Genomic DNA, 11,415 nt, shown 5'->3' with positions numbered 1-11,415 from the left:
GTTATGGAATGGTCGTAAAGCTAGTTTACGTCATTTCAGAATATGGGGTTGCCCAACACATGTGCTTGAGGAAAATCCTAAGAAATTTGAACCTTGTTCAAAATTGTGCCTATTTGTAGGCTACCCCAAAGGAACAAGAGGTGGTTTCTTCTTAGACCCTAAGGAAAACAAAATGTTTGTATCGACAAATGCTACTTTTCTGGAAGAAGATCATATAAGGGAACACAAGCCCCGCAGTACTATCGCGAATTTGTTTTAGTTGCCCTAGCCGCTTGTGTTTTTCACAACGAAGTTCAGAGAGATCTCTCATTACTCTTCCTTCTCTCCTATAAATTCTATCTTCTTCACTTAATTGAGATCTCTCTATATCATTATTTTGTGGATTTGAACATGTATCAAGGCTAAGGTACTATTATCTAGTTCGGAATTTAGGATTTTATTTCTTGATTTGTGAGCTCATGAGATTATGAACTGTTGTTGTCATGCTATTTTATGGATTATTGAATTTTCTCCTCGTTCTTATCAAATGATCGAATGTGTTTGAAAATATTTGACAAATCAATCAAACATGTTTAATTAACGTTATAGATCTATGCCTCATACATAATCGTTAGGTTCTTAGATTGCCAAGTTACAAGAGTTAAGTTAGAATTGTATATTGATTTAGATTTTCCAATTAAATAGCATTCATCTATCTAATTTAGGAGAAATTCACATCGAATACTTAATTAGGCTTTTTCAAATTATTCTGTTCGTCTTAACAATTGCCCTAGATCTTAATGCTAATTAGTTAAGATGTTTAGGAGGCTTTTCTTTTAGACACAAGAATTGATTTGATTAATTGGATATCCTTCTAGCTTTTCTATAAGTGATTGGTTAAGTTTAAACCAATATATTGTGTGGCACTTATGTAACTAATCGATGATTGTTCGTTGATTTCGTGATTCGAGCTTAGGAATGTATTGTATAAAATAATTGGAAAAATAAGTATAAATATGAATGATGCGTTTATGATACGTTAGTAATGCGTCGATGCGTTAGTGATGTGCAACAAGATGCATGACACTTCTCTATTGACATTCAAGTTTTCCTAAATCAGATCCAAGTATAAATCCAACTTAGGTTCCTGGTAAGTCCAGGGTTGAACTCAGAGATTCAGATTAGAGCTAATGCAGACCTTGCATTGTAACTGTTGTTGAGATATCCTAAGTGTATGGAGAAATGAGTTATTTACACTAAGCTACTGTGTATGTGTGTGCAAGAAGATACAAAAGGGTCGAGTAGAGAATGATGGGTTGTGAAAATGGTGTTTGATGCAAGTGATATGTGTCGGTCTAAGTTGGATGTACAGAAACAAGAATATGATGCGAATGAGATGACTTGTTTATCTCCATTTATGCATTAGACTCTATTCGACACTTCTCAATGCGAATATCATACAATACCTATCTCTAGGATGTATGCGTCAAACATAGGATGCAATAAAACACCAGTGCGTCTATCTCTAGATATACTAAGCGTTCTAACTTGATGCTGGCTTACTTATTCTCTCGAATAGTTTAAGCTAAAGATGCTTTTACCAATTGATTTAGTTAGCTTAAGCGTTCGAAATGGAATTTTGCATGATGTATAGATGCATCTAATATAAACAAGAAATAAACAATGGCAAAGTATGATAGATCAATTATGTGAATTTATAAAGAAACTAATTATCTTTACAAAACCAATACTTAATCAAATGAAAAGATGAAAGCGGTAAGTAAGATGAAATGAAAGGAGTCAAGCCGCAGAGTACAATCTCTTGTCCTCTTTGGCTCAATTCTAGTCATGTACAACCACCTGTGTAAGAATTGGAAGAAATGTCTCTCTCGAGCTCAGCTTCCTCCGCTCCTTGATCGGCGATGGTGGTGGTTCTCTTCCCTCTTGTTCTTCTTGGCACCACAGCATAGCTCTAAAGATCTAAAACTAAGACTAAGCTAAAACTGAGACTAAAAACTGAGAGTTGAGAACTTGGAACTTGGAACACTTTAATCTGGTGGGATTTCTTATATTTATAGGCGTCAGTCTTCTCCAACTTGATGATGGGCAGCATTAAATTCCATACACTAGTCAGCCGCCTGACACTCAGATGCTTTTTAGATGCCGCCCGCTGTAGGTGCCCATGCTTGCAAGTGGTGATTTGACACAAATAGCCTGAATCAATGAATCTTCCTTGCGTTGAATCCCTCCGATGCATGCCCCATGCATTAGACTTTGCCTACGACACTTTTCTTAATCATGCGTTATCCTTTTATTGAGATCCTGCAATATCATGTGTTAGTGCCGCAGTACTTTAGCAATAAACATTCTTTTGCATGAGTTTGATAATGTTCGAGTAATTCCATGCATTTTCTCTAAAAATGATGAGATTTTATCATTAAAGACCCTAATTGTTCCAACTTTTAAACCACAATAACTTGTATTTCTACAAGTTATCAATGATTGAGTAGCAAATTAAGAATAATCCCAGTTTACCCCGAGCTAGGTTTTATTTCATTGATAATTTTAATCCAATCAACATCCGACTTGTGTTTATTTTTTACCACTGCATTTCTATTTATCGCAATCAAAACCAATTCATCGACCCCCTTCCAGTCATTAAACAACAAGTGAATTGAAAGGAAAATTGACTGAGTTTTTGTATATTGACCTGTTACTACCTTAATATTACGGAATAAGAATTGTCAATGAAACAATTATTTGACCGACTCGAAAGCCTCAACAACTTTCAGCTTGCCACTTTCCCTTCTTCATCGCATTGAGCATGGTAGCTATTTGACTAATTTGAATCTCGATGTTCTGAATGAACTTCCCATAACTAGCCATCATGCTTTTTTTCTATCGATCCTATTCCTTGACTTCTTAATAAACTCACACAACATGTCCTCAATCGAAGGCATCTTTTCAGGTTGCAGTGGGGTCGGGATGTTGATAAGAATCTTGGTGGTGCCTAAGAGATATTTTTATTATTAGCATATGAAAAGTGTTTTTGATTGCGCAAACACAAGTGACAGTGAGTGGGCAAATGAACCTAATAGGCAGAGAATTGGAAGAATTGGTTTTGTGTCAGGGTCCTTGATATCCATGGGTCATGTTTACATAATTGACCTTCTTCATGTTAGAATTCTTCTACAATGAGTATGAGGTGCATGCTGCCATCATCGCGATGGATTTAGATTTTCTAGCTTAGATAGATGACTCAACATGTTAGTCAGGAGTATAAATTATTTTAGTTTGGGTTACATATGAGGAAAGTACATAATTGACCTTCTTCATGTTGGGATTCTTCCACAATGAGTATGAGGTGCATGTTGCCATCATCGCGATGGATTTAAATTTTCTAGCTTAGATAGATGACTCAACATGTTAGTCTGGAGTGCAAAGTATTTTAGTCTGGGTTACATATGAGGAAAGAGAATGATTATAAAATAGTAAACAAATAATGAAGGTTTTCAAATAGTTATACTATAGCTAAGTATGAGTTATAAAATTGAGAATTGTGGATTATAATAATTAGAAAATTTCAATTATTATAAAGGGAGACCAAAACATCGAGTGGACTATAATATCCTTGCTCCACCCAAGGCAAGTTCAACCTAAACGCCCTTTAAAGGATATATTTTAGGTGAGGGTATGAGTTGAGATATGAACTTAACTCAGTGTTTGAGGGCCCAATTTTGTATGTCACTAATATTTTATATCTATGTCCACCAACAATACACTCAACCTTCATCACCACAATCCCCCATTGCCACTCCAACCACCACTTCCGCATGACCACTTCCGGCACCCAACTCCAACGACCAGCTCTGACCACATCCGACCACCATCATCGACAACCAATTCTGGCACCTCCGATGGCTGCCACCTCCACTAATTTTGACGACCATTATTTTAAATTATCACTACTACAAATTTGGGTTTTGTTAACCCACGAAATTTTTGTTTTGTTGATGCTCATGAAATAAAATCGTTAATAAAACTTTAAATTAGAGCTTAAAAATTATTATTAATTTAAGAATACATATATCAAGGGTTATAAAATGTCAATAAATGTTTATATTTAAGTTGATGCATAAAAACATCAATAAAAACATCTTTGTTGACACGAAAGTATGTAAGTTCCATCAAAACAATGAATTCTTAGTTTTTTTTTTTTATTAATTCGTAGTATTTTATAGTCGTTCTTTATATCAATTTGACATTAATAAAACACTTTTAGGATATAAAAAAACCAAACAAAAGTGTATATAATAACACTTTTGAGAAAGAATTGTCAGACATAGGAGTGTTTTTATTTTGAACAGTTTTTATCAAAAGTGTTAAATGAAAATGGACTTTTGAAAAATATTTTTTTTTTCTAAGTTAATCCAAAGAACTTGTATCATGACAAAAAAAAAATGTACGAATTGAAGTTTGGGAGGTAAAACGAAGTTGCCAAACATATCTATCAGAGGATTTGGATGGAAATTTAAGTAATTTTCTTTTTGTGTAAGTGGACTTGGCAATTTGTAGGATCATGTCATATATAATTTTTTTGTATTATATATCTGAGTCATAGGATATGCCTTTGTTACATGTTTTTTGTGCCAACTATGTAACATGACCATTAATAGGGTCATTATAGTATAATTATATTTTAAAATATTTTACTTATAATATAAATACAAAGATGTTTCTTTCTAATGAATCTAAAATAATTTAATCCAATTTTATAAGAAATGTCACATGCACAAATTGATTGTTTAAATTAATTTTTTTTAAGTGTATGATTCATAAATAAATCAATCCTAAGCTCCGTTCAAAAAGCTCCTAAACAATACATTTTTTTTTTTAAAAAATAAAGGCCATTTGTCTAGTTTTTCAGGTTTTAAGTTATTTTGAACAATTTTCAAGTTTGTTGTACGAATAATTCATTCCTAGATTCCTTTATGATTAATGACTCGCTTCTCATAAATGTATGAAGCCTAACCTTTTACTTACATCATAGAATACTACCGCATTTTATAATGTATCGTGTTAAGAATGGTCAAGTCTATCATAGCTCCAATGCGATGACCATCCCTATCGTTAGAAAATGGGGAAAACACAACAAACCTACACATTTTATAATGTATGGTGTTAAGGATGACCATGTTTAGTCCTAACGCATTGTCTTTATCGCAATTATCTATTTTTCTCATAAAATGCAACAAACTATAAGAAAAATGGGGAAAAACAAAATAGAAAGATTTCATTGCAATAAGGATGAAATCGTGTGATAGACTTGACCATCTTTAATGCGATATGTTAGTGATTAATCATAAATGGGCTTATGAGTCATCCGTACAAAAAAAATCATTCAACAATGTTGACGATTATCGGAAAAATGGCATAGTTGGCTCAAAATAAAGGGTACAAATGAAAAATAGGTACTCTTTTGAAAACCAATAAATTTTGATCTTCTACTTATATCATCACTGCGTGAAATTACCACTTTAACCCTAAATGCATTATTCTTCTATTTTCTTCCTTTTTGTACTTTTTTTTTTTTTTTTTTTTGTGTTTTATTTTCTGAGTTTCTTCTTCTTCTCCTTTTCTTTTTTTTTTTTTTTTTTTTTTTTTTTACAATTCTTTTTTCTGAGTTTCTTCTTTGGTTTTTGTTTACTTTTGTTCTTTTTTATTTTTGCATTTCTTCTCATTTTTCATTTTTCTGCATTTCTTCTTCTTTCATTTTCATTTTTTTTTGTATTTTTTTTGCATTGAGCATCAAACATAGGGTATAGAGCATTAGAGTATCGAGTATCAAGTTAATTTCTGAATCGAACATATAACATAGAATATCAGGAGTTGAGGATCGAGTAATATGTAGCAAGTATATAGCATAAAACATATAACCTAGAGCATAAAACATCGAACATCAAGTATTGAGTGTCGAGAATCGAGGATCGAGTAATATGTAGCTAACATATAATATAGAGCATAGAGCATAGAATATCGATTATTGAGCATCAAGTATTGAGAATCGATCCAGGATGAGTATCAAGTATAGAAAAAAAACTTATGAATCATAACACATGAAGATTTTCAAGATTGAATTGAAAATTAACAGGATGCTAATGCAAAGAGATTCGTTTAGTAAGAAATGCCATACGTACGAAAAAAAGAATGAAAAAAGAAAAAAAAAAAATCCGACGTTTATGCCCGATGAACTTGGAAGCCCTTCAGTTGTCGCCGGCGGCTCCCTGATTCACGGTTGGCAACGCCCACAGGCCACACAGGTTGAGGTTCGTTTGCTCTTCTTTCCTTCATCTCGGCTTTTTTCTCAATCATTTTTGTTCTGCATAGCTCCTCGTCTTCTCCCATTCTTTCGCTCATCTCTCTCCTCATCTGTCACTGTGTGATTGTTAGTGAATATTATAGATTTCTTTCTTTCTGATTTATCAACGCTTGCCCCTATCCCCCATTGCTTCTGATACCGAATCTTACGCTCGAAAAATAATCCTATTTAATCTGCTTATAGAAGTTACCATTGCAAATACTAATTCCTAGTCAAGGGAAGTACTTTCTTTTTAACTGCTTCACTGATCAGTAGTTAATTTTGAATCTGCTTGTATCCGACCCACAAAAAGGACTATGCAGAATTGGGGTTGGGTTTGAATATATAAGAAGGAAGAGAACTTCCAAATGGATTGGAATTAGATTTGAGAATTTAACAACTCCTTGACGTTTGCTGAATTGTTGGACGGCCCCCCTGTTAAGTATATGTTCATGTTCAAAACCACCACCTCTGCATTCTTTTACTGTAATATATAACCAGTTGGTGCTCCTGAATGAAGAGTAGGCCAGGGGTATTCCCATGTTCAAAAGCTTTGATATATGATTTAATATATATTTGTTAAATTCTGTTTTAGCTGGCTTTGAATTTGAACCTGTTGTTTTAAGCTTCATCCAAGTTGATTTTTGCGAGAAGGAAGTGATGATGAAATGTTCTTCCCCGTTCACTCGCTATAACTTTTCTACACCTTTTTGAAGATGTTTATTGTAACTCACTGGGTTTGAATCTCTCTCCCTTATTTTGTAAATTTCATATATCAACAAAATTTGTTTCTTATACAAGATAATAGATACACACAAACACATTTTTTCAAGTTATAGCCTATATTAAACTGGTAAGGTTACAAGCATGTTAGAATACTGATTTCATTACATTCCTTTCTCCTATTTCCACTGATTTCCAGTTAAGGTGCCTTTTTCATCATTATCTTCTTGGTTACTAAACTTACTATGGCATTCTTTTCCTCCCCCTTTTTTGAAGTCATTTATAGGAGAGGTTCTATGACATGTTAATAATTGTATTGGGCTAAAGTCACAGACATGGTAAGCAAAGTTCACAAAACTTCAAGGCTTTAGTTCGAAAGAGATCTTAAACATCCAGTTGAGGTATTCCTATCAAATTCATGGGACTAAAATTTGAGATGAGAAAGGAGTTACAATGTTGGAGTAGTAATTAGGAAGTTCCTCTTAGACAATCGAAGGTTACCTTGAGAAAAGGTCCTGAGGAGCATATAATTCAATTGACATTCTTACCTTTCCTTTAATTTCTTTTGAGTATTTCTTCTACGCATGCCAGTTAAGTTGGTATGTAGGCCTCTGAAGAAGAGTTTTTGGTAGAGAAATATAAGAGTGTGGATCTACTTTTTAGTTTTTTTCTAAGTTCAATCTCTAGTTAATGTTGGCCTCGATAAAGATAGGTTATCAGAACTGCTTCTCATAAATTGGTTCTTTTGAAGCTCAACTCCAATCATTCCAAGCTTGCATTCTACTTTTTCCAAGCTATTTTGGGGCGGTAAGTGCACTTAAATGGTGAAGTTTCAGTTATGATCCATAGCCTACACGAAGGTTAATACTCAATTTTGACCTTGATTTTTCATTAATGTGGAAAGGATGTGAAACTATGAATATTCTTTTCATTTACTTAAATTTTGCCACTAATTTTTGGATTTTTGGCCGTGATCTCCATCTTCAATGACATAGAAAACTGGCTTCTAAAAGTGCTTTTGAGTTAGCAGCTCCAACGCAAAAGTTAGATTTTTGTGAAAACATTGAAAAGAGGTGATACTAGGGTCTTTCTTTCATCTCTGTGATTAGAAAGAAACAGTAGGATCTTCAATCATGTCTGAACTGTTGGCTAATTGTACATCTATTGACCTCAAATTAGAATGCCATACATATGGATTTCTGTAATTATGACAGCTTTTCTATTAACTTAGATCAGAAGCAAGTTTCTAATTTCCCTCCTCTAAGATGATAAGGAATTTCTCTTCCCATTGGCCTTTTGGCTGATGAATTGTTTCTCTTGTCAAAAAGAAAAGAATTAAAAAATGGAAAGAGAATGATTTGATTCCTAATCGAACCAATTTACACATATAACAACTTTCTTTTTTGAATTTAGGACCCCTTTTACTCAGGAAAACGAAGAATTATTCACTAAAAGATTGGAAGGGGGCATTTCTTCTATAATGGCATCTGAGTTGGTTGTGCATAATGGTGGATGCCACTGCAAGAAAGTAAGATGGCAAGTTGAAGCACCTGCCAGTGTTGTAGCTTGGGATTGCAACTGTTCCAATTGCTTCATGAGGGCCAATACGCATTTTATTGTACCTTTGGAACGGTTCAAGCTTTTAGGAGATTCTAGCAACTTTATTTCTACCTATACCTTTGGTTCTCACACTGCAAAACATACCTTCTGCAAAGTTTGTGGCATTACCTCATTTTACCATCCACGCTCAAATCCAGATGGAGTTGCAATTACTTTCAAATGTGTTGATCCTGGAACATTGACCCATGTTGAGATTAGGAAGTTTGATGGGAGCAACTGGGAAGCTTCTTATGATCACACAGGCATTGCTTCATTCTCAAAGTTTGAGAACACAAGTTAGTATGCATTTTCATATTTGCTATAAATGTATACTCTATGTTTATGACTGTTGACAATTGACACAAACTTTGTTTATACTTGTATTAGTAGCTGATGTATATTCTCGAGTCTAGCCATGCCATATTTCTACCTAATCCATCTCTTCTCCTACTCTTCTGTTATCCGCATTTGACAACTGCATTTCCCTCTTTTACCGCGCCATTCCTGTCAATCAATCTCCTCCCAAAACTAGGATATTAGAGAAACACAATGAAAAACTAAGACTCAAACCAAAACAGAAAAATGTGTGGTTTTTTCTGTTCAGACCTATTCTAGACCATTGGGGTAGGTTTAGTTCGCGGTTTTCACCAAAACCAGACCAGGCACACCCCTAGGAAGAACATTGATTGCATAGATACTTTTCTCTCTCAGTTTGGTAGGAGTTTTTCTCATTTGTTTTTAGAGTATCTTTGGTACTATCATTTTCCAAAATAGATTTTCTATTTTAACTTGTTTTGACACCAAGAAATGGTTGAGTCGTTGATTACTAAAAATTGGATTTCATACCCACAATTATATATTGTGGGGGACTCTAACAGGGTCGTTCAAAGGAAAAGATAGAAACAATGCTCGTAAGGAGTCCTATTGAAACCAAGAAATGTAGGCTTGCCTGCCATCCACACCAGAATAAATGAAGTTTTCCGAAAAAACCTGCTAGTGGAGGAAGACCTCCTAAGGATAAGAGACATAGTCTTCTTCCATAGTGGGTACCTACTTAAGATTTAATATCTTACAAGTTTTCTTGACACTCAGATGTAGGGTCAAGTGGGTTGTCCCGTGCGATTAGTCGAAGTGTACGTAAGCTAGTCCAGACAGTCACGGATTTTAAAAAAGAATTTGCCATCCTCTTGCTAGGCTATTTATAGCCTTTGCATCGAGTCTTGTAGCAAATATATTGTAGACAAAAAATTTGATGTATTCTTGTACATTGTTAAGTTGTGTTCTCTTTATGCAATTTTAGCGTACTGTTTGTCGTTCAAACATTCATATTTTGCTTAATCACCAAATTTTTGAAGTGTGTCAAACCTTAAATAAGGAATGAGTTTCGTTATTTATCAAATGAAATTTAAATTCTAACTCTATCCTGAGTTTATATAATTTGGTGATGTGAGTGGGTAGTTTATCAGAGCCAAAGGGATCTTTTTTTAAACTATATAATTTCAATTTAAGGAAGCTTAGGACTTAGTTTGCTTGGCATTTGAGTTTTGTTTTATGTTTCTAGATCAAATGAGTTCAACAAACACGTACGTATTAGGTAGACAATTTGGATTTTGTTTTTGAATTTTTTTTTTTCAGAATTTATGATCCAAACAGTTGCTAATTTGAAAACATGTATTTAGAATTTGAATTAAAATGTAAAATTCTATTAAAAAAGGTAAAAACGAAATATAATATTTCATTTTATAAACTCAATTTATTTTTAAACTATTGTATTATATAATTTATTTATAAATTATAGAAAATAAAAAATAACAATTATGCAAATCTTTTAACTAAAACATGTTCATAAATTAATTATTAATAGTTTATATTCAACTTATTATTTTTTTTTGACATATAAGGTGGGAGAATTGGACCTATGATTTTGAATTTGATAGTAAAAGCATTATGTTAGTTAAGTAATGCTTATTTTTGCATTACATAGAGTTTTATGGTTTATAAATAGTATCAAATACTTGTAAACTTGTTTAAATTATAATCTAATTCTTCATTTTGGTGCCAAACACATTCTCGAAAATATGAAATACAACTCTATTTTCATTGAATCTCTTATTTTTTTGTTTTCAAATTTCAGTTCTTAGATTAACTACTAGATAAACCCTTCGTTTTCTTATTGCCTATGAGTAGGATAACAGGGAAATAGGACCAACTAGCCTAAGTTTATATATTTTCTCTAATTACTAAAGAATCCATTTGAAACCTTAGGATCAATGAAATGATTCCTTGTTATGTGTTTGTTGATTAAGATTAAGATCCTTGATTAGTTTTTTTAGTATAGTGGAGATGAGGAGATTTGAACTATAAATTTATTAGTCAGCAACACATGTCAACAAAATATTAGCTTGACAGCTGGTGAGTGTGGTACAAATGCCTCTGAGGTGCAAGTATACTTCATCAGTGTCAAACGGAAGTATTTTGAGTATCGAAGCCAAGGGAACAATTCACAAAGCTTCCAATTCGATTTGAATGCAAATTGAGTCTAGACAAGCAAACAAGAGGTAACTGAGTATAAATGATTGATCGAGGGGTTTTGGTTGTAAAAGTAAAATAAAACATTTACAAAAGATGAAACTAAAAAGAATCAAATGATGGGAAGGAGATCCAAAATAGTTTCTGTCCACGCGAATTGTGCATACTATGCACCCACAATCTCCCTAACTAGGTGAGGTTGAATTCTTGGCATGCGACTCTTTATG

The 11,415-nt window shown here is 33.4% G+C and overlaps 1 protein-coding gene across 2 annotated transcripts; it reads left to right on the top strand.

The window, feature by feature from the left end:
- Positions 1–6,133: 6,133 nt before the first annotated feature.
- Positions 6,134–10,030, top strand: LOC120075248 (uncharacterized). 2 transcript variants are annotated; one of them, XM_039028465.2, is made up of 3 exons: positions 6,134–6,305; positions 8,474–8,955; positions 9,538–10,030. In XM_039028465.2, exons 2-3 carry the CDS (start codon positions 8,541–8,543, stop codon positions 9,585–9,587), a joined length of 465 nt encoding a protein of 154 aa, XP_038884393.1. In that variant the 5' UTR covers positions 6,134–6,305; positions 8,474–8,540; the 3' UTR covers positions 9,588–10,030. The 2 variants fall into 2 exon arrangements, with proteins under 2 accessions (XP_038884393.1, XP_090168700.1); XM_090312574.1 differs by having other exon boundaries at positions 6,174–6,299.
- Positions 10,031–11,415: the final 1,385 nt, after the last annotated feature.

This window comes from Benincasa hispida, chromosome 4 (assembly GCF_027475165.1).
Source record: "Benincasa hispida cultivar pf3 chromosome 4, pf3_genome.v1.1, whole genome shotgun sequence".
Classification (NCBI taxonomy): domain Eukaryota; kingdom Viridiplantae; phylum Streptophyta; class Magnoliopsida; order Cucurbitales; family Cucurbitaceae; genus Benincasa; species Benincasa hispida.
This window is presented reverse-complemented; position numbering and strand designations above follow the sequence as displayed.

Coding starts and splice junctions, on each gene's coding strand:
- LOC120075248 (XM_039028465.2), top strand. CDS start 8,541: ATGGCATCTGAGTTGGTTGTGCATAATGGTGGATGCCACTGCAAGAAA. Junction 8,956..9,537: donor CTCAAAGTTTGAGAACACAA/GTTAGTATGCAT, acceptor GGACTCTAACAG/GGTCGTTCAAAGGAAAAGAT.